Source organism: Leuciscus leuciscus (genome assembly GCF_965113295.1).
Source record: "Leuciscus leuciscus genome assembly, chromosome: 7".
NCBI lineage: Eukaryota > Metazoa > Chordata > Actinopteri > Cypriniformes > Leuciscidae > Leuciscus > Leuciscus leuciscus.
In genome coordinates, this window is record NC_138731.1 from 25983734 (window position 1) to 26008668 (window position 24935).

At 40.9% G+C, this 24935-nt stretch overlaps 1 protein-coding gene across 1 annotated transcript in view; it reads left to right on the top strand.

Annotated features, from left to right (window-relative positions):
* gypc (glycophorin C (Gerbich blood group)) overlaps window positions 1–24935 on the top strand; it is a 36429-nt gene that overhangs the window by 7788 nt on the left and 3706 nt on the right. The window contains exon 3 of the mRNA XM_082175702.1: window positions 19270–19305. Coding sequence (XP_082031828.1) covers window positions 19270–19305 — 36 coding nt within the window. The remainder of the gene's footprint in view (window positions 1–19269; window positions 19306–24935) is intronic.

The window sequence follows — 24935 nt, forward strand, 5'->3', positions numbered from 1 at the left end:
TTCTTTCGAGGCGAGATGCGTGACATATGGTTGGGTGAGATAGGAGCGTTTACCACTTCAGCCTCAAATCCCAGGCAAATGCAACCTCGGGCCATGCAGGAAAGAGACAAAATGAGAGACACACCAGATTGTTTGAGGAAATCAGTTGCAGAAAAGCACAGAGAGGGGAATAGTGAAGAGCTCTTTAACTAAGGCTCCCACGGGACTCTGTGTGTGTGTGTGTGTGTGTGTGTGTGTGTGTGTGTGTGTGTGTGTGTGTGTGTGTGTGTGTGTGTGTGTGTGTGTGTGTGTGTGTGTGTGTGTGTGTGTGTGTGTGTGTGTGTGTGTGTGTGTGTGTGTGTGTGTGTGTGTGTGTGTGTGTGTGTGTGTGTGTGTGTGTGTGTGTGTGTGTGTGTGCGAGAATCTCATGACTAGCCCCAATAACAAGTGAGCTTAAACTCATTGATGTGGTCATGATGACCCTCACAGCAGCGACAGAAGGCAGAAGGATGTTAGAAAGCTGCTGGTAGATTTTCTGTTTCTAGTTACAGATTGTACCCATGTATTCGTCCATTAATGGGCAACAAACTTGTCAAGATGTGTTGAAACTGACAGAAACGTGATAGACTGTCAAGGAGTTCTTTCTTTTTGCTTTTTGGGAGGAGTCATGAGCAGACAAGCCAATTTGATTGTTGAAGAAACCAATTTTTTGACCTTTCAACCTTTGTTGTGGCTTGTTTCCATTGACAACACTTCTCTTCTCTCTGTTGTGTTGTGGCTTGATTTCGTTGTGTTGTGGCTTTTTAAATATCGTTGTGTTGTGCACTACCGGTCCACCGTAACCAAGTCCCCAACCTAATTTTTTTTCTTATTATTCATTTTTCACAATACAGAAAAAAAGATCTGACTATACTTCCATTTTATTGCAATTTTAACCCTATATGGTCTCATCAGCTGCATGTATACAGCACATATGTATAATTGTGGTGAGCAGGACGAGTCAGAGGGCCGTGAGAGAACAGCGCGAGGCTGGTGGCATGATTACTGATTAGCGTAGGCCTGAACTCTCTCGTCCTTCACTGTCGTCGCTCCTCCTTTTATTCTTCCGCTCCTCTGTGAGAGATACAAGACCGGTGCGTCGCGCAGGTGTCGCTCATTATCAATCACGCCACTGGCCTCGCGCCATTCTTTCACAGCCCTCTGCCTCGTCCTGCTCGCCATAATAATGTTGCCCTTCTTAAAGTTTGGGGAGGGTCTGGAGCAACATGAGGGTGAGTAAATGACAGGATTTTGGGGAAACTTTACCTTTCATAATGCTCCTGCAAAGCAGTATTACTTTTTATTTTATTTGTTTTTATAAGAGCCATTTTTGTATAATTAAAAATAAAATGATATTTAAATTTAAAATGATATGTTTTGCTACACAGAAAGTATACAGAAAATGGCAGATCTGTGTAGGTCTACATACAAAAAGTTAATTCAGTGTAATTCAACATTTTCCACATTCCACTCAGTCTAGCGCACAAATGAGCAGATAGATGTGTTTCGTGCATGTGCACTACCTATAGGACCTTTTGTTTTTGAGCACTGAAATCACTTGCACATGCGCTGCGCTAAAATCTGTCTGCACAGTGTGTACAGACATCAGCGGACTGTGCTGATGATGGAGCAGAGCATGGACAACACGCTCAGAAAATAAAGTACATAATTGTACCTTTAGGGGTACAATGGCTTGTCACTGGGGCTGTACCCTCAAGGGTATAATATTGTACCTTAACCTTTAAAAGAAACGGTACATATATGTACCTTTTAATGCTTTTTGACCCTCAAAAAGGTACATATATGTTCCTTGAGGTCCAATAATAAGCCCTATGGGGTACGTTAGTGTAGATTGTACCTTGGGGGACAGAAATGGACTCCTACTGTACCCCTATTTCTGACAGTGAAGGGAAGTGTGTTTTTTACAGCAGTTTTTCATTAAAAACTTTTAACATAACTGCTACTACAGAGAAGAGGCCCAAAAGCACTTTCAAAAGAAGGTATCATAAAGCAATCTGAAAAAAGCAGTAGTATATGCAGGTAGGGCCTGCTGTTGCAGTCATGCTGCTGCTTCACATACGTGCTGCGGATGCTTGCTGTGTGAAACAGGGCTAATCCTTTACCTGCAATGTATGTTTAATGTCATGTCTGTATACTTATAAACTCGCAATGGAAAGTCTGAAAACTTTAAAACCCTTTCTGTACACGCAGGTTTAGGTCCCTGTGGATATTTCCACATTCCTCTTATCTTCATAGACGTGCACTGTGTCGCCTCCGGTCCTCTTTCTCAATTTGATTTGTCCTCCCCCTCAGCACCACAATCTGATTTCTGGGCCACTGAATAACTGTATCTGTGGCCGAGTGACCTGGGGGTCATTTGCAATTTCCTTCTCTTACATATTTTTCTGCGATTCTCAATCTATTTCTCACACTTTCGCAGCTCGCAAAGATTAGATGTCCTGGTCCCAAAGATGATAGACTGACCTTCTTAAGGGCAAGTGCCATCTTTAGAAATGAATATCATAATAATAATTATGCAGCTTTGATTATGGCACATGGCATTGTGAGACATATCCAGATGATGAATGAAGCCATCTAGGCAGCAAAGGCCATTCGGATTCATTGTGTCGCCGCTCAAAGGAATATGTTGGATTCGCTCTGATGTGCGTACGGTTTCTCAAGGGCAATTCACACCAGCTTACGTAAGGGTCTAAAGAGTCAAACGTTTATAGATGCTGACAAACCCAACTGACCTGTTATGACCAGAATAGAAAAATAAACCACTGCCATTTCAAATCTATAGCCGTCAATGTATGATGTAAATTACTGTTATTGGCCACTTACAGACAAGGTCTTTCCGAGATTTTGGCGAGGAAGTGAGGGTGTTAGAGAAGTAAAGAGAGATGTGTGGCTATGGAATGGTGTGGAAGAGCAAGCTGCTCGTGTTTTAAGTTGCACAGCTGTTGGGGTGGATCCTCTTTCAATCCAACAATCTTTCATAAACTAGTGCACCAATAAACACCAAATTCAAACGGTTGTGGGTGGATTAGCACAGTATGTTACCACTGTTGCTGTTCCTACAAGAAATGCTATTACATTTTTTAAATTCTGAGGTATTCTTTCACTCATTGTGGCCTTTTCTTTTGACCTCAGACAATTAGTTGAGGTACACTAGCGTTCAAAAGTTTGGGGTCAGCAAGAAATTTATACTTTTATTCTAGGATGCATTAAACGGATCAAAATGACAGTAAAACATTTTTAATAGTACAAAAAACTTTTCTTCATAAATGCTGTTTATTTTATTCTGAAGAATATGTATCACAGTTTCCACAAAAAATATTAAGCAGTACAACTGTTGAAATAAGTAAATCAGCATATTAGAATGATTTCTGAAGGATCATGTGACACTGAAGACTGGAGTATGATGAAAACTTTCAAAAAAATCTTACAGATGCCAAACTTTACTGAAGCCAATTCACACCAAGGGTGATTATTACTATAACTATAAAGTTTTAATAATCATTCTAATTCTATAAGAATAGGTAAGTCCACACTACTATACTGATAACAACACAGAGGAACTGTATTGCTGGAATCACTTTAAGAACTAATTTTCCAGCTGATGAATGATAAAAATCATTGACAACCATTGATTCTTTCACTCATTATGAGCCAATCAGAATTACATGACTTTAAAGAGCTCGAGCATCTAAAGTGGCAGACAACATAACTGGTGTTAATAATAAACAAAGAGTTATCGTCCATTGGTTTGGAATGGATGATAATATAGTTCTCGTTATAGTTAATGTTCTTGGTGTGAACTGGTTATAAAATATAAGATATTGTTGTGTTTAGTGGTTAGGTGTGAGGTTAGAGGTTCAAAAATATCAATGTGATATTTATTTGTGTAATACCGTTTGCTGTTACATAATCCTCAACAGAGATGAGAATGTCAGCAGAGCTGTGTTGAGGTGAGGCAGGATAACATTTTCTACAGCCTCCATTCCCTTATGAGACTGCCAAGCTCAATAACAGAAAGCTGTTCCTCTCTCCTCTATTCATTGTAACAGCACAAGCTTTCAGCACGTTTCCCACCCTCCCTCCTCCTCCAAGACATGCTAAAATATCACTCCATTAGTCACATCCATTACTCCTGTTTCCTTCCCTGTCTCATTTTTCTTTTAGGAATTGAGAGAGACTAGCATGTGGTTTCCTCATTCTGTCTCCGCCATCTCAACCCAGTATATGGTTGTGAATTTACAGCTATAATGACCAGTGTGTAATATATCCTTGCACCTGTGCTGTCCTGGTGTCTGCCCTTTCTCTGCTCAGTGAGTTGCATGTGTGTTGCATGATGTAAATCGATGCAATAGCTTGATGTGATTAACCTCATTATGCTAGTCTTAGTTTACCTAGAGTTCAGCTCTGGCCTACTCAATGAATAACTCACTTCTAACCCAAAATGTAATTATTCAAGTAATATACATGGCCATCAGGTTTAAAATTACTACATAACTGAAGTACTTTAAATATAAGTAGTTTTTTTCTCTTAATTTACATTGGGTTGTTTGCTAATTTATAAAAGAAATGTCAAGAATTACCTGGAATAAACGGTAAGGGGAAACAATGACTACGTTTACATGCTGTCAAATATCGGGTTATGGTCGGGTTAAGGTCACTATTTGGGTTTCTGAAACATTCGGAATAACCCGTTTACATGCGTGAGCAGAGAGAGTTACTCCTGTATACATGGAATTTGTAATCAACTGGCAATATCCCGATGTAAACGGCGACGCACGGTTAGCGTCTGGACGTACGGACAACGTTAAGACGCAATGTGCGTCATTTCCGATTCTTCTTCCTGTATCCAAAGACAACAACAACAGCAGCAGCACGCGGATAATGAATAGTTCGGGGCAGATAGCGATCGCCTTTGTTTGCGCTTTCCTCCTCGCTCCAAAAGTGTGGTGCTGTGCTGTGTCTCGCCATGTTTACCTCTACTTCTTGTTTACTTCCGGTATACTGCACGCAGGTTTTTGTATGCGCCATCTCTACTCAAAAGACCAAGATTCCTTGCGAATAGAACATGCGCAGAACACAAATCAATGTTCCTTTTGATGGGGATATGCCGATACGCGTTTACATGACCAAATATTCGGGTTAGAAAAGGGGTACCCCAGGGATAATATCCGGGTTTTTAAAAACCGGGATATGAGCATATCCGGGTTTTTGCCGGTGTTTACATGGCCGTGCGCGACCGGGTTATTGCTAATATCCCGGTTTTGAACGGGTTATTGGCTGCATGTAAACGTAGTCACTGACATGTAAAAACTTTCTTTCTTTTTTTAATAAGATAAATTAATTGAGGAGCAAAGAAGTAAGATATTGTTTACAAAAAAAAATATATTGAATTTATTTTTCTCACAGTAATGTTTTTTCTTCTTGTTTTTTTAGGATAAACCTTGTTTAGATTATGATATATGACTTGCAACAGCGCGAGAACATTTTAATTCAATATTGTCTGAAAACTTAACTCTAATAAAAATGTTGCTTCTTTTGCTTAGGCCTAGGCTATATATTGTTTAAGGATGCTAGGCGTGCGTGTGTGTGTGTGTGTGTGTGTGTGTGTGTGTGTGTGTGTGTGTGTGTGTGTGTGTGTGTGTGTGTGTGTGTGTGTGTGTGTGTGTGTGTGTGTGCGTGTGCGTGTGTTTGTTTCTAACATTTTAACTGACTATCCAGCAATGGTTTAAAGCATATTTCTGTATAAAGGTTCAGTCGCATTTACTGTTGTTCTGTGAGTTTTTTTACTGCCAAAATTACAGTCATTTCAGTTGGAATCTATGCAATCAGGAGTTCCCCTTCGAGGGAACTCGCACTGCGTCGTCGTCGTGACGACACTATGGGAACGCCCCCAGCGTAACGCATCTGAAGCATGAATGAAATCTGTCCAATCCTGATTGGTGCTGCGTCATGACGTAGTAGATGACGGCATGCCCGGAAGATACAAAGGGACGCTGGCTCAAACACACGTTAGCTTTTTGCTCTTCAGCTAAAGCGCTCTGTGCTCTGTGAGTCTTATTTGGTGTTGTTTGTCCAAGTTTTCACAAGCATTATTATCAATGGCAAGCGAGCAGTTTAAAAGGTGTGTGCACCCGTGTCCACGTTTCATTTCGGGCACGGACACACACCTCATGTGTGTGCATTGTCTCGGCGCGCAGCACGCTAGAGCGGCTCTCGAGGGAGCCGCTTGTAGCGAGTGTGACCGCTTCATACACCCGCTCAAGAAGAGCTGGTGGAGGATTTGACCCGCGCTGTGGCCAAATTAAATATAAATTGGCCACAGGAAGAACCTGTAGTCCAGCCATCTAGTAAACTGGATGAGAGGTTCTTTAAGCGCCGGGCTCAGCCTCCACGCCGGGGCCTTCCGTTTTTTCCTGACTTGCACAATGAGTTGTGCAAGTCGTGGGACAAACCTTATTCAGCCAGGCTCTCCAATCCCCCAGTGCTCGATTTCGCTAATGTACTGGGGGCGGCTGAGCACGGTTATGGGAAGATCTCTCGGGTAGAGGAAGCTCTCGCGAGCTATCTTTCTCCCGAGGCCGCATCTTCCCTGAAGGCCCCGGTATTGCCCACCAAGCCATGCCGAGAAACATCTTCTCTGGTGGGCAGAGCTTTTATGGCGGCCGGGCGGGCTGGTAGCTGCCTGCATACCATGGCGGTATTGCAGGCTTATCAAGCTGATCTCCTCAAAGAGCTAGACGAAGGCGAGGGTCCTTCCCCTGATGATATTTTGGAGCTGAGGAAGGCTACTGATTTATCTCTACGCATTACCAAAGAGACGGCCCGTGCAATCGGCCGCTCTATGGCTGGTCTGGTATGCGTAGAGAGACATCTCTGGCTAAATTTATCAGGGATGAAGGAGAGGGAGAAGCACTTTCTTCTCGACTCTCCGATTTCGCCTTCTGGCCTCTTCGGCGGCGCGGTTGATTCCGTAGTCGAGAGGTTTCAGGAGGTGAAAAAGCAGTCAGCTGCCTTCCATCAGTACCTCCCTCGCCGTCCTAGCTCTTCGGGGAAGACTGCCGCAAAAGGGCAGTCTCAGCTGTCTACCAGCTCCTTGCACCGTCAGGTGCAGAAAGAGAGTGTCGCCGCCCGCGCCCCTCCTGAGGGAGCCTGGCAAAGGAGGCGACGCTCTCGAGGTAAGCCCTCCCAGCCTAAGGTCGATCTGAGGACCGTCCTTCAGGCGAAGAAGGCTTCCTCTAAGCGGTCCTAGGCGTGGCCGCACCGCTGAGAGCTGTCCCCCCCGGGATGGAGCGATTGAGGTCGCCTCCGTCCCGGAGCTCTCGGGGAATCAGTGCTGTGCTCCCGCCGTCCAGTACGCTTTGGGCCACACTGATTTCCCGCGCACGCACGCCGCTCCAGCCGCCTCAAGTAAGACCTGCGGCTGGGCAGCGAACGCGTACGCACACCGAAAATCATTCTCGACTGCTCCCTGCCGGTCAGCCGCTTCAGGGGGTCGGGAACGAGGCTCGGTTGACACCCGAGGCCAGCCTCGACGCATGGTCATGCCTTCCGAATATATCTGCGTGGGCCCTGCGTACTGTAGAGCTGGGTTACAGACTGCAGTTCAGCTCCCCTCCCCCGAAGTTCAACGGGGTGGTCTGGACTGTGGTCGGCCCAGAGCAGGTTCGGGTTATGGAACAGGAAGTTCAATCCCTGTTGGTCAAGGAGGCCATAGAACGTGTTCCTCTGCCAGACAGGGAGTCCGGGTTCTACAGCCGGTACTTCATAGTTCCCAAGAAGGATGGGGGGTTGCGTCCAATAATAGATCTCAGGCACTTGAATCGTTCTCTGAAGAGATTCAGGTTCAAGATGCTCACAATTCCAGCCATCGTGAGTCAGATCCAGTTCGAGGACTGGTTCGTCACGATAGATCTGAAGGACGCATACTTCCATATCTCCATCCTTCCATGTCACAGGAAGTTCCTGAGGTTCGCTTTCGGGGGCGAAGCGTACCAATATCGGGTTCTTCCCTTTGGCCTAGCTCTTTCCCCTCGCACCTTCACCAAGTGCATGGATGCAGTGCTGGCTCCGCTGAGACTCCAGGGCATTCGTGTACTCAATTACATCGACGACTGGCTAATATTAGCCAAGTCGTACGATATGGCAGTTCGACATCGAGATGTCGTTCTCGCTCATATCAGGTGCTTGGGGCTGAGACTCAACACGAAGAAAAGCGTGTTGACGCCCTCCCAGAGGACTACGTTCCTGGGAGTGGAATGGGACTCCACGACGATGCGGGCACAAATGTCTCCTGCTCGGGTGGGTTCCATACAGGCGTTGGTCTCCAGAGTGAAGCTAGGCCACAACCTCACTGTGAAGCAGTTTCAAATACTGCTGGGGCACATGGCAGCAGCGTCCAACGTCATACATCTTGGCCTGCTACACATGAGACCCCTACAGTGGTGGTTGAGAGCCAAGGGGTTTTCCCCGAGGGGAAATCCGTTCCGTATGATCAGAGTAACGCGCAGATGCCTTCGTTCTCTCGTCATATGGAGGAAACCTTGGTTCCTGTCCCAGGGACCAGTACTGGGAGCATCATGTTGCCGGAAAACCGTTTCAACAGATGCCTCCCTTACTGGTTGGGGCGCGGTCATGGACGGCCGCTTTGCGAGAGGTCTGTGGGAGACCCGGCACTCTTCTTGGCACATCAATTGCCTGGAAATGCTGGCGGTCTACAAAGCTCTGAGGAGCTTTTTCCCAGACCTCCGCGGCCACCATGTCCTGATACGCTCGGACAACACTTCCGTTGTCGCGTATCTGAATCACCAGGGGGGTCTGAGGTCGCGCCCTCTATGCAGATTGGCACACTAGATCCTCCTGTGGTCCCAGGGGAAAATATCGTCTCTCAGAGCGATGTACGTCCCCGGGGACCAAAATCAGGGAGGCCCGGGGAGTGGCGACTCCACCCAGAGGTGGTAAAAGCCATATGCGTGAGATTTGGCCCGGTGGAAGTGGATCTCTTTGCGTCTCAAGAGACGTCCCACTGTCCACTGTGGTTCTCTCTCAGACATCCAGCTCCGCTGGGGCTGGATGCCATGATGCAGACGTGGCCGAGGCTGCGTCTGTACGCATTTCCCCCGATCGCTCTGCTCCCGGGAGTCTTGGAGCGGGTTCGCCGAGAGGGGATCAGTCTACTTTTAGTAGCACCCCGCTGGCCGACCCGAGTTTGGTTCTCGGACATTATAGCTCTGCTAGACGGCCTCCCGTGGCAGGTCCCTCTGAGGAGGGATCTGCTGTCTCAGGCAGGGGGCACAATATTTCACCCCCGGCCAGAGCTGTGGAACCTTTGGGTCTGGCCCCTGAGGGGGCTCGGTACCTAGAGGCTGGCCTGTCAGCAGATGTTGTCGAGACCTTACTCAGCTCCAGGGCTCCCTCTACCAGGAGACTGTACAGCCTGAAGTGGAATGTGTTTTCCACTTGGTGTAGAGAGCGTGAGGTGGACCCAGTTAACTGCCCAGTGGCTTCAGTACTGGAGTTCCTCCAAGATCGTTTCTCCGCCGGTCTTACCCCGTCCACACTTAAGGTGTATGTGGCTGCCATTGCGGCTTTCCACTCGCCTATAGGTGAGGGGCCTTTGGGGAAGCACCATCTGGTTGTACGTTTCCTCCGTGGGGCTCGGAGGATGAGGCCTGCGGCTCGCTCCAGAGTTCCAACCTGAGACCTGGCGGTGGTACTTGAAGGGTTGGCTGAGTTCCCCTTCGAGCCACTGGAGTCGGCTGAGGCAAAGAACCTGACCCTTAAGGTGGCCTTTCTCCTTGCTATCACCTCTCTGAGGAGAGTGGGGGATCTCCAGGCCTTGGCTATAATGCCAACTTGCCTGGAGTTTGCCCCTGGCGGAGTTAAGGCCATCTTACACCCTAGACCGGGCTATGTGCCCAAGGTGCCATTTAATGTGGCACGGTCAGTGGTTCTTCAGGCATTCCATCCTCCACCTCACGTGACGGCGGAAGATGGGAGACTTCACCTGCTCTGCCCGGTCAGAGCCCTGAGAGTGTACCTTGAGAGGTCCTCTCAGTGGAGGAAGTCAGACCACTTGTTGGTGTGCTTTGGTTCACCCAAGAAAGGGCTGCCTGCATCCAAGCAGACAATCAGTAATTGGATTGTTCAGGCTATAGCCATGGCTTATCAGGTGCGCAGTCTGCCTTCACCTATAGCTGTGAGGGCTCATTCTACCAGGAGCATGGCCTCCTCGGTAGCCCTCCTTTCTGGAGCCTCGCTTCAAGATATTTGCGAAGCGGCTGGGTGGGCCACTCCACACACCTTCATAAGATTTTATAGTCTGCAACTCCCTGTGACGCCTGGCGCCAGAGTGATCGCGTCCTAAGTGTGCCTGGTCTCCCAGCTTCACACTAGGGTGGCGTGCTTACGGTGTGGCATAGTGGGCATTGCGTTCCCATAGTGTCGTCACGACGACGACGCAGTGCGAGTTCCCTCGAAGGGGAACGTCTCGGGTTACGACTGTAACCCTTGTTCCCCGAGAAGGGAACGAGACACTGCGTCTCGCCGCCACACCTACCACGTTCAGAGCGCTTGCTTCATCGCAAAGTAGCTAACGTGTGTTTGAGCCAGCGTCCCTTTGTATCTTCCGGGCATGCCGTCATCTACTACGTCATGACGCAGCACCAATCAGGATTGGACAGATTTCATTCATGCTTCAGATGCGTCACGACGACGACGCAGTGTCTCGTTCCCTTCTCGGGGAACAAGGGTTACAGTCGTAACCCGAGACGTTTTGGTGAAGCCTAAACATTTCCTGTGGCCAATTTATATTTAATTTGGCCACAGCGCGGGTCAAAACCTCCACCAGCTCTTCTTGAGCGGGTGTATGAAGCGGTCACACTCGCTACAAGCGGCTCCCTCGAGAGCCGCTCTAGCGTGCTGCGCGCCGAGACAATGCACACACATGAGGTGTGTGTCCGTGCCCGAAATGAAACGTGGACACGGGTGCACACACCTTTTAAACTGCTCGCTTGCCATTGATAATAATGCTTGTGAAAACTTGGACAAACAACACCAAATAAGACTCAAAGAACACAGAGCGCTTTAGCTGAAGAGCAAAAAGCTAACGTGTGTTTGAGCCAGCGTCCCTTTGTATCTTCCGGGCATGCCGTCATCTACTACGTCATGACGCAGCACCAATCAGGATTGGACAGATTTCATTCATGCTTCAGATGCGTTACGCTGGGGGCGTTCCCATAGTGTCGTCACGACGACGACGCAGTGTCTCGTTCCCTTCTCGGGGAACAAGGGTTACAGTCGTAACCCGAGACGTTTTGGTGAAGCCTAAACATTTCCCCATGCAGATTTCACAAAAGGTTCAAGTTGCTTATGCGAATTTGTCGCATTATTTAACAGAACGTTTCTTGGTTTGAAAGCGAGTTCTTAGTCAGTTCTGCTTCACACATCACTATTGACATTAGACAATGGACCCTTTTTGCCAATGAAATTTCAATGAAACTTCACTAATGTGGGCACACCTTAAAGGTACAAATCAGTACAAGTCAGTTTCTGGTTTCTGGTTCTATAGAACGATTCTTCATCACATTGGGAATGCTGATGAACATCCTTTGGCCTTGACACAAGCCTCCTCAATCAATTTTCTTATATGATCTTGCAAAGCAATCACATCACCAGCAATACAGTGCAGAAATACAGTGGCTAGTTCTCTCAAGTCTGATAGAAATTACTATCATAAAACCTGTTTAAGAGGAGGATTTAAAGGTCTGAATCGCCTTGGTAGTGTATAGAGGTAGTATAGAATCTGAGAAGAATCCTGACCAGTAAATGAGAGATTTATTGATGGGCTCACAACATGCTTTCACTCAAGGCTGTTTTGAGGCCTTTCTTGATGTGGATCTGTGCATTGCAGACATAGTAAATAACGTTATGATCAATATTTCCTTTTTACAATCCCAAGTCTGATAAATGGTTACTACAAGTCATTCTGAGCTTAAAACATAAAAATATATTCCTGTGAAGACAGCAGGTCAGTTGTACTTTAAACCTTCAAAAAAAACAAAACAAAAATCCATAGACACCCAAATGATCCTTCCCAAATATATTTTTTATTTATCATGTGCACATTGGCTATATATTAATGTCAGGATAATTATAATATATCACAGTTCCCAATGTTTTTGTCCTTACCATGATAAATATTTATTTATTTAAACTTTCACAAGGACCACCAAACATTTCCTTTGGGCTCCCTTGAACACCCCTGCCTTAGGACTGTGGGAATGAATTATCATTCTTTCCTTCTCTGAGGAGCAGAAAATATGTAAAACAGTGTGAAAACCATTAGGCATTTTTACAGGATACTACATAAACTTTCGACTATGCGGTGGCCTTATTCTTGCTCACTGTGACTGTTGCACCATTGAAAAATGTATCTAATTAAAATATGTTGATTAACTAGGACTGAGCGTTTGCATGGTTTGTTAGAGGTTCATTATAAGCTGAGGCTGCTCTTCAGCTCCCTCAGGTTATCATCTATTGTCAATGTCCTCATTGGCAATGGGCTATTTAAGAGGAAGCTGCTTAGCTTTTAATGCTCAGGATACAGAGCAGGATTTGGGCTTAAATTTTACTACCAAGGTTGATTTCCCAGAAAACACTGTCTTTATGATAACAAAACATTGCATCCTGCCAGTCAAGCAAAGCAACATTGGCTCAACCAGTGGTTTTGACTGGGACTGACTGTTTGTCTGACCATTGGCAAATATTTTGTTTAAAACAATAGTTATTTGATATTGCACTTGCAAACACTAATTTTAAGGTTAGAAACCCTGTTTGATTATTGGAGCTGTGTCAAAAGCAAAATTATATATATTGTAGGAAATTATTGTATTTATAATATGAATTTTTGAGTATATGGAATGAAACTCTGAATATATTGAATGGAACTCTGAATAATATGGAATGAGAGTGTGAATATATCAAGTGAAACTATATTGAATGGATCTGAATAAATGGAATTAAACTTTATATAATGAGAGTTCGAATGTATGTAATGAAACTTGAATATATAGAATGAGAGTTCGAATGTATGTAATGAAACTTGAATATATAGAATGAGAGTGTGAATATATGTAATGAAACTCTGAATGTATGGAATGAAAGTGCAAATTTGACAGTACTTTGTATAGCTATAGTTATATCCTTGTTATCAGTGATATTCCATGACTTCTGATTTCCATGACTTTAAATATGGCATTCCCTGAAATTTTCCAATACTTTTTTGCAATAGCTGGTCATACTCCAAACAACTCTGTTTGGAGAGTTGGAGAGCTCCAAAATACAGTTTGGAGTCTACATCCCGTCATGTTGAGGATCATATTTTCATTATTGCAACATTCTTAATCCTTATGAGTACATTTTGAGTTGTTTATTATTCTCACTTTACCAGATGAAAATAAACAAGTGAGGTGGGAAAATTTTTGTTTTTCATTTAGTTGCACAATAACTCTGCACACTAACAGTTGCCCAATAATTCTGCACATATATATTCTCATTAGAAAGCCAAAACCTCACTTTTAAATATTCAGGTTTGAGGTTTATTCATATTTTGGATTCACTGAGAGCACTGTAGATAATTCAATATTAAAATGAATCCTCAAAAATACAACTTGCCAAATAATTGTGCATTAGAAAACATTAGAACGACTGATTGCCTGAATGAGATGGATTTCTAGTTTTCAGGTGCACCTGTGTCTGTCCATTTTTAAGCTGCTCTTTTAAAAGGATGATGAATAGTACAAAGAGTGAGAGGAAAGTAGTGTCTTTAGTCAGAGAGTTTAGTCAGGCGTTTAGTGGCTGTTTTCACTCTCAGTTTGGCACAGGCAGCTGGCCACAGTTGAGTGATTTCCTGACAGACATCGAAGGAGCTGTTAATTCTAAACATGAAACACGAAGGCCTGCCCTGACACTTCATCACCTCACAGATAAGACAAAGACCTCCGTTCCTGCGGTTTTGACAATGTACTATAGAGCTACGCCCAGGGAGGTGATGGGCCTTTTGTGGTTCATTTTACCTTAGTGAAATTAAAGGGAGCGGAAGAATCAACCAATTCAGCATGCAAAGTTCTGCATTCAAATTAGGAAAGGAAACAGTAGTCTAGGTGTCTTCTGTCTTATGGTAGGCAAATATCTAATGTCTTCAAGATCTGATGAAGTCACATTTAAAGTTGTTCAGCAAATTTTCACAGGAGAAATCCAGTCATGCTGCTTCGTTTATAAGTGACTTTTGTGTGAGCAGTGTTTTACATATCTTTACACTATTGATATAAGACAACGGACCTGCTTTTGCACACATAATTGTGTGCCTTATGTGTGCCTAATATAACCAAACCTTAAAAGTAGACTATTTAGGACGGCTTACCTAGTTATCCAATGTGTTAGAGGCTAACGGATGAGAGCCAGATCATTGGTTGTCCCCATGAATAAAATGTTCCGATCAGAGCTAAATGCCATTGCTTTGGTAGTTCTCCAGTTTGGGCACTGGGCATAGCAACAATGAGAAATTTGCATTAATTCAAGCTGGAAAATTATCAGCTTAATGCGTTTCCCACCCAAGAACTGAAGGGACTGGAATTCATTTTGGCTCCTGGTTTTGCTGCCCATCCTATCGGGAGACAATTACCAGTGCGCTTCAAAAGCCGGCTTTGGGCAAGATTAGCTCCACTTCTGGGAAGGTGATGAAAGCAAATGTCTCGCTGCTGGGTCTGCTCTGCCCTGGGTCTGTGTGGCAGAAGTGAGAGAGAGGGTGGAATGCCTGTGGCCCTCATCATCTTTCAGGTCCAACCCATCGGGTTTCATGGCTGGCTGTGAAAAAAAAAGAAGCTGTTCTTCAGATCTGGCCACGCAGCACAGATGTCCTCCTCCATGTCACAGCGGCTGGCGGATTTCACTAACGAGGCTAACAAGGGGACGCCTCCAGGCGAGACAGGCTCCCTCGTGTTTGCATGGCAAATTTAGCAGAGATTTAATCCGTCCTGGGGTGTTATGGCTCTACGCTGAGTGTGACTTAGAAAGATCTTTTATAACTTGCTTAACATCCACTATATCAAGTATTTCTGCTGTAGAATGAGAAGATAAGTATATATTAGCCTGAAATTTCAAGACTCCCCATCCCACACATTACTGTGTACACTCCATTTAAAGGTGAAGAGTGTAATTAAAATACATTCTACTATCCCAATTTAAAGCAGAGTAAGCCATTTGTTGGATGATGTTCCCAATATGTGTAGTATTTCTGTTTTGTGGTGTTGTCAAAACATCACTCTATTTGTTTCAGCATCCAACGTAGCAGCATTGGCTCAGTCAGTGGTGAGTTTGTAGCAAGATTTTCTATTTGAAACCGATCATTATTTTTGCAATTTGGTTCGGTGAAGCTAGTGGTGCAGAAATTCCACACTTCAGCTTCAAGTCCTAAATAGATTTCAACAGTTTGCCTCTCTGTTCACTGAATGGAAACAAAATATGAAAAAAATGTGAGACAAAAACAACTGTCCTTCTGAATAATCAAACTTTTCCAACTTCCCTACCAGCTAAAACCATAGGACATTTAGCATTCTTCAAGTCACCATTAAATCAAAATGGACAAATGTTGCAGTGTTTATTATAAATAATTTATTTAACTTTTTTTTTTGTTCAATTCAAATGCAACATCTGTTCTCTAAATATCTCCCACAAATGACTGAAAACTGCCATTCAAATGTCCATTTAGTTCTCGACTTCCAACTTCCTACAATCCAATCAATCTATTAGTTTACTTATACAACTGTAGTCTCAATCTCAGCTTAGTGTATATGGATTTAAAGAGATTTTTAAAACTACTTGTGGCAAGCAGGGTGGGGCAGAGAGCCGTGGGAATGGAGTGAGGCCAGTGGTGCGAGTGCTAATAAACCATACCGGTCTCGAGGCACAAGGAGGAGCTCCGTAAGCATAAAAGGAGGAATGACGACAGTGAAGGTTGAGAGGACCAGGGGTCTCATTTATAAAACTGTGCGTAGGAACCTTACTAAAAGTGTACGTGCGCCCGAAAGCCCAAAATGGCGTACGCAAAAAAAAATTCTGACTTATAAAACCATTCGTTCGCCAGAACCTGCGCAGAATTCACTTTATAAATCCCAGTCAGCGGAAGATTGTGCGCACATGCGTCTCCACCCCGAAATAACCATATATGGAGCTTACAACGCCTAGTTTTACTATGCAGATCCTCATCTGCATATCATTTGCATATGATTATACATCCACGTGATGACGTTTAACGGTACAAGACACATTACATTAATAAAAATCAAGTAGTTGCCTATCCTTGCCTTGTTTTTGAATACATAAATCAAATCAAATGCATTTCAGAGAAAGTTTTTGTCAATCTTCCACTGGCCGAATTGTATTTTTAATTGATTTATATTTTTAAATGGAAACAGATAGGCCTTGGGCATTATTTGCACGAAACTATTTTCTCAGACAATCTGGTATTACCATGATAAGCAATTATCTCTGTGGTTAAAACATTAAAACACAGCACGCCGCAGGAAAAATGTTCAAAAACATCGCATCCACAGCAAATATTTCTATTGATTGAATATAAAAAATGTTGTAACTTCTCTGTAATGATTTCATGTTTAAATGTTTAACTCCATTAATTTGAATGGCATATTTAATCTAAATGTTTATATCAGAAGTAAAACATAGTTTAATAAATCATTATTTTATTTATTTAAACTGTTATTTGCGTCAGTTTCACTAAACGGCCCAACGCGCTCGCTGGCGCGGACATTTAAGAATGGATATTTGCTTCAAGTGACAGGCTTGGTGAGTGAAATTATATTTGTATCATCTTTCTGTATATGTTTAATTTTCTTTAGATTTTCTGTCTAAAAGTGACCAAAAAGACACTAACTCCAGCTCACCATCGGTGTCGCCAAACTGCTCCATCTCCAAAACGTTCGTACGCATGGGTCAGAGTTTGCGTGCAGGTGCGCAAATTTTCCCGTAAAGTTTGTTTTTATAAATCACAACTTATGCGTCGGAAGTGGCGTACGCCTCTTTCAGGGCCTGTTTTGTGCGTACGCAACGGTTATAAATGAGGCCCCAGGCATGGACTTTATGTTGGTGCTTTATTTTAGTTTTCTTTCATTTTGATCTTTATGTTTATTTTATTATTAAAGTTATGTTTAACATTCACCAGTTACAAACCTTGTTACACTACTGTTACGTTTATTTGTAAATCTTTTTAATGAGGAACAATAAGGAATGCACCTTTGAAGTTGGGATGTAACAGTATAGTGACAGATATTTTCTTCCAAATTGTGACGTACATCTGAATATAACGGATTATTGAATTTGATCTGAATGTGAGCTTGCAGTTGATTGTAAGGGGGGTGGCCAACGCTATCTCACAACCAATTCGTACGAATTCGTACGAATGATAAAAAGATGGCTAATTCATACGAATTCGTACGACCTCACTCGTACGAATTTGTACGATTTGTCTAAACCCACGGAATGGGTAGGTTTAGGGGCGGGGGCAGGGGTAGGTCATTCGTATGAATTCGTGTCAGAGAGAGGTCTGTTATTTTATTATTATTTTATTATGATATAAAGAATTATGAATTATGAGGTCAATAAAAATGTGTAAAAAATAAAAGTATGCATTAATGAATCGTTCACAATAATTTCAATAACATGCATTTAGAAAATAAATAGGGTGAATTTTCATTACATGCTGACTTTAGTAATTGTACTGAAAGTGGGCTTGTCTTTATTTTCAAAATAACATGACCTTTGTTTCTCTTCTCAGTAGTTGGTTTATCATTTACTCTAGGAGGTACACAGAGCTCAGAAAGCTTTATACAGTTTAAATAAACAGACCTATCAATATGTTCTGGGGTCCATTTTCCAGAAAAGATGTCCAATTTTTTATTTTATTTACTATGTTGAATGTTACTAGTTATGATTTTACTGACTTAACTTTGCTTAGAGGAAGCTAAGGACAGTTTTGAGGTCACACATCTGGGTGTTAAAATGACGAAGATTCCCAGGAAAAGTCTGCGGTACTTTGTGAAACAAAGACCAACTCTATTAGAGAGAGATATTTCATCCAGAGTCTTCGTTTTTCTGACATGTGGTTTGGTAGAGCTGGAAGCACTTGATTGATTTATAAATAATCCACTGCATGGCTCAGAGCCTCTGTGAGCTTGTCATTTTTATTTATTTATTTATTTTGTATATTACTCCAACCTTTCTAAAGGACAACTAATTACTAAAGTCATAAGGAGACATTAAATATCACATGAGGGGATGTTGTACCTTCAAACACACCTTCATGCCCTTCACATTACCCAAATGTGAATGTTCTATGTCTCCTTAATTACTCCAAATATAGTCTCACTGTAAACACCAAAATCACAATGAGCTTTTAATCACAATGTAACAGGTTATTAGACACTAATGAGGGAGCTTAATTGTTCATGTTTTGGGGGCATCTGCTTGGTCAAACCTGCATTATCCTTTCTGTTGAAAAATAGTTTGGGGGTCTCACTAGATCCATCTCCATTTTGAAAGCAACATCTTTGATTTGCCTGTCCTTCTGTGAAAGTCAAGTCAAGGCAGCAGATGTTGCCTTTGCAATAATTCATGATTATCTTCAGTCACTTTCTTTAACGAGCTTTTTGTCCCCATGGTGATGGAGAGAATGAGTCTCGCTACAATACAGCGGGGGAGACAGCTGTCTATAAAAACAAAGCATCATGAAAGATTCACGTGTGTTATTACAACACAGGAAGAAAGTCAACAGTACGTGTTTTCCGAGGGATCAGTGAGGCGTTGTAGAGATACAGTACATGGCTGCACTGCAGCACTCCTAAAATGCATTCATCTTGAAAATGTTTCAGGACTCTAGCCACTGAGAAAAGATCAAACAGAACACTAAACTTTAATGACATGTAAAGACATTTACACTTAAAATCAGCAGAACTAGAACTGGCATTTCTTTATTCTACTTTATTGCCCTACTCTGTGTAATACTTGATATCTACTTCTATTATAAATTCTTACCTAAATGTATGAGTGAAACCACTTTAAATTTTTAAATGGACAAGGGGACAGTCTATGTGATGTGACCATTCTGTTTAGTCATATACAATTACCATTTTTAAAATATTCTTCTCTTTTTGTCTTTAGAGCGATCAGGACCATACTTTGAAGCTATAGTTGGAGGTAAGTGTTGTAAACAGCTCACAAACGTACAAATATCCAATATGCCCTCAACTCGCATACACTTTAAAAATGTGCAGCTTTTGCCTTTAGTCACTATTTCTATTTGATCTGACCTTTACAAATTATTTTGTTGATGTAATTTTAAAAAGTCAGGGCTACGTTTCCCAAAAGTATCCTCGACTATTGGTGCCATTGGTTCCTATGTCTTCTTAGGCTTATGGGTATTTTTAGTTCTGGGCACAATTGTTTTGAGCCAATCACCTGAGCTGTAGATGTCATGTGACTAATTACTTTGAAGGCACAGAAAAATGATGTGATAGGTGCCACAGCAGGAACACGCACAATCCAAAACATTTTTTCTAACAACTATTCTGAGCTGTGATATGAAAAGCATCAGGCAGGGGAAAACATCGCTTTTCATTTCTGAATATCCAGTCAATTTAACGCTTTAATGAACTCTTCAGAACAAAACTGGGCACTGATAAAATATCTCCTGTATGCCATAATGAAATATTATTAATGTGTTACTTGCAAAAAAATTTACTTATTCAGAACCCTTACGAAAAAGAGGTTTATTCAAGTGTGCTATTAGTTTACTTCTTTTAAACTAAAAATAAGAAAGTATACTTTCAGTCTACTTTTTATGTACTTCTCAGAAATATACTTCAAATTCCACTTAAGTATACTTGACTTATATTAAGTCAAAGTATATTTAGCCTATTGTTGATCGAGATATAGCCTACTTAAAAGTATAATTAAGTATTCTAAGTATTCTATTCTTGGATTGTACTTGTGTTTACTATTTTGATTGAGTAACTTATTAAATACTATTTTTAAAAACATAATATTACACACTGTTTTATAAACTAACATGTTCAAGTTTATATAGTAACTAGCTTTCGGGTGGAATAGCTTATAGAGTAAATAAAATGAGCATGGAACTGAACCTGATCTTGTACACAGCGAAAATACTTCCCTTACGAAAAACAAGTTTATTCAAGTGTTCTATTAGTACACTTCTTTTCAACTAAAAATAAGAAAGTATACTTTCAGTCTACATTTTATATACTTCTCAAAAATATACTTTATGTACTTCTCAGAAATATACTTAATTACACTTAACTTGACTTATACTGAGAGAAAAGTCCAAGTATATTTGTCCTATACTTGAACTCAATCTTTTGATCGAGATATACTTAAAAGTATAATTAAGTATTCAAAGTATACTGGCTTGTGGTTGTAGCTCTTTTGATCGAGTAGCCTATTAAATATACTTTTTTTGCATAGTTCTTCATATACAGTCTTATGAAACTTACATTGTTTGAAAATATTGATATAAAACAGATATGTTTCTAATTCTGCGTATCTGAATTTTTGGGTAGGCTAGTCTGGTAGTGCACATAGGAATTTACTTTACTCTTTCCCCACCATTGACTGAATTTTCCAGCTATCCATGTTGTCACTGTTATACGGTAGGGGGCGCTATGACACATCTTCTAGTACAGAATCTCCGGATCAAAACACAGGAGAAGAAGAAGCTGGAACAAGTGATCGAAGATTAGCTATATGGGGAGGCTGCAGACCTGGAGCCGGTAGATCTACGCCCCTAGCAGTTTTACGCCCCTGGCAGTTTTACGCCCCTGCTGTTCCTGATGCGTCCAGTAGGGGGATATGCTGCGAAATAACACCATTAAATCGATGCTCAAAACTTACACAATAATAACCGTCCAGTTCATAGATTTTGCCCGAATTTGTGGTTTTTGTTCATTTAAATATTAAACGTTTTAGTATAAATCTGCACTGCACTATGGATTAAAAAATCTCTAGATATTAGGTTGGGCTTCACTCAGCCTATACAGAAGACTATTTGTTTTCATGAATTAAAAAATAACACACATAGTTGGATCAGATGACAAGTAATGATATATGACCTACTATAGAATAGTTAATTGAATATTGAATACATTAATATTGAATAAATAGTAATAATAATAATACTAATTAATAATAATAGAATATTCACTGTATGTTTTTATACAGGAGACTGAGTGAAATATGTTGTTGTGAATTTATATAAAGTTACAATTAGATGTTGAATACATTAATATTGAATAAATAGTAATAATAATAATACTAATTAATAATAATAGAATATTCACTGTATGTTTTTACACAGGAGACTGAGTGAAATATGTTGTTGTGAATTTATATAAAGTTACAATTAGATATTAAACATATTTAGCCCATTAGACATACAGCACCGTGTAATCATGTGGATTCTCGATTAAATATCTGCTGTACTATTCACTTAGTCATCATACAGCTACAAAACAGTGTCCTACATAGCATTTTATGAAGACAAACACAATTTATCCCTTTTCTAAAATTCCAAGGGCCATTTATAAGAAAGAGACAATATTTTTGTTCACAAAAACATTATTTATCAACACCATTTATGAATTATGATGACTCCCCTATGGCTTGCCACTCTGCTTTAACTGTTTTTCTATCCTCCTGTCAAAGTGCTTCTGCTCACTGATAAAAAAATAAATAAAAATTAAACAAACAAATGTAAAAAGGACATCCATGGTGAATTTGATTTTGTCAAATTCAAAAGCAGTAGGACTCACTGTTAAATTTTGTATAAAATTCCTGAATCCTTAATTTTTTATCACAGTTGCTTTTGTACATTTCATCATTATTCATTATATCAATTCATTTTTTCCTTCATTTGTGAAATTCTAAATACACCTCCGCAATTCATCAGTTCAGGACACATTTACAAAATAAAGTGTAATAGAAATGTATTGAAAACATGCTTAACAGTTTATGACAACTAGTCAGCCATTTTGCATTTAATGACTTATGCAAGGAACTAATGCCTAGATGTTTTGACAATTCAACAAAGAAATAGCATAATAGGCCTATATTTTGATCAACATGACATAAAGAGTTGATAATGTAGGAAACAGCAGACAGTTGTACATTATCAATTGCATGATTGTACCAAAGCATTTGCAATTTGTATAAAATGAGAAATTGCTTTTATGATGTGCACAAGTGAAAGATGATGTGATTTCAGGTGTGATCTGAGAAATGCACCAAAGCAACTGAGATAAACTATAATACTTATTGGAGACCCTGCAGAATCACTGACCCCATGAGTCACAGACCACATAAAAGAAAGTTACGAGAACACAAACTGCCTTTTTAATTTGCATTTCATGTGTGTATTTCATTTAAAAAAAGCTAAACTTTAAAAAAATATAAAAAGGACATCCATGGTGAATTTGATCTAGTCACAGTGTGTGTGTGTGTGTGTGTGTGTGTGTGTGTGTGTGTGTGTGTGTGTGTGTGTGTGTGTGTGTGTGTGTGTGTGTGTGTGTGTGTGTGTGTGTGTGTGTGTGTGTGTGTGTGTGTGTGTGTGTGTGTGTGTGTGTGTGTGTGTGTGTGTGTGTGTGTGTGTGTTGCCCAGAATTTATGTCAGATGAGTGTGGATTGCATCAATTTGCTCCTGATCTTCAAAGTACAATGGCACAGGCACTTGTTGGTGGAACACTTTTGGAAAAAGTGTCAAGACACTTTGATTTCTTTTGGCCACTGATGATGGACTGTGCAGAGAAAATTTAAAAAATGACATTAAAAACATGTCCTTATATGTCTCTGTAAGTCATTTATTTACTAGAGAAGCTATTGGTTTGGAATGCAGTTAAAAAAGAGATGGGTGTTTATAGTTTATAAAAGTTTCGAGAGAGAGAGAGAGAGAGAGAGAGAGAGAGAGAGATTTCCATAGCTAAAGCAAACACACACCTTTATGGGATGCAGCATGCAAGTTACTTGGCAAAGACAGAGTATGATAAATCCCACTTTAAGTGCACACAGCCTACATTTTAATCCAGATCAGTACGCTATTTTAAGAAAAATGTATATTTAGATATAAATGAGATAGTTAGATCATCTCATTTTATAAGAAACAACTCAAACCAGAAAGTAAAGGAGTCTTACCAGAAGAGGCAAGATAAAGACGGGCAACAAAAGAAAATTAATTTTGAAAGTGAGTAGAGAAGACTAGGGGCAGCTAAACTTACACGTGGTAAGCTATAACTTATAAATTTAAGCCAGACAGAACATCAACCTGACCGTCCAGAAGTTTTTGTCTCTCGAAATAAATGATAGACCTATCCATTGATATAAAGAAATGAATTGATAACTACCTAGCTCTATCAAGCTATTCGTTTATAAATAATAAATGTTGCATCATTGCTAAACAACAATAACTTTAGCGGATTATTTATTATACCTCAATCAATTCGTGTCAATGTACAGCCTCCCCCTACTGGACGCATCAGGAACAGCAGGGGCGTAAAACTGCCAGGGGCGTAAAACTGCTTGGGGCGTAGATCTACCGGCTCCAGGTCTGCAGCCTCCCCTTACTCAAGATTAGTCACTCAAATGTAAAATAATGTGATCATCAAACATTAAACAGCGTGTAAATCAAAACTGCTTAATGTTTCCAAATGAAATGAAGCATAACCCATGAAGAGAAAACAACTGTGAAGCTTTGGGGGTGTTGGACTCGATCTACTCCATCTGTGTTTTGATCATCGTTCTGAATCTGATCAAGGCGTCTTTGACAAAAATGAGATTTTCTCATCTTTTTTGTTTAAAATGTTGCCTTTCTTTATGAAACTTACCAACATTCAAGTGTTCATAAAAAAAGAATGCATGAAGCTAATAAAATGTTTTTAAAATTAAAGTAAGTTAAAGGTATTTTTCAAGTATAAAAAATAACATTTGAGCATAGTAGTATGGGCCTACTGCAAGTGCAAAAATTATACATAAATAGTAAACTATAAGTATAATGTTAAGTTCACTTAAAGAAAACTTGTAGTATAAAACTACTAAACTAGTAGTTTACTGAGTATACTTCAAAGTTGCTACAAGTATTAAAATAGTAAACTACTAGTATACCCATAAGTTCACTTGCAGTACAAATGAGAAACGTAATTATGAACTAGTTGTGCACTTAAAGTTTACTACTGTTACACTTATAGTACACTTAAACATATACTTTTATATACTAAAAGTGGGCCAATTTAGTCCCAAGCGGTAATAAAATAGTTAACTTACAAGTTTACTACTAGTACATATTGAGATTAGTATACTTACTACATAATGTATACTTAAAAATATACTTGAACATTACTTACGTATACTTCATAAAATGAACTTGAAGTAGGCTATACTTCTTTTTCGTAAGGGAATGCATGGGTGTCAGAGGAGAAAGATGCTTTTTGCCTCCAGAGTGTGTAGTTAGAGAACATTTTTAGAACAGCACATTGATGATGGTCAGAGAGGCTTGGATGATTTCTGTACAAATGAGAGGTAATTTGTGCACAAGATTTTTCCTGGCCTCAGAAGATCTCTGGCTGAGCACAAAAAAATAAAAATAAAAGACCAGTGCCACAGTGGTCTCACTTTAGCTCATTTACCAATGAATAATCAGTGTGTGGGTTTGTTCTCATCCACAGAAGTAATTGTGTACATCTGATTTGCTATCATTAAATTGTATTATAGCATCATTGTTATGAGCATTAGCCACATTGATCTTTAGATATTGGTATCAGTCG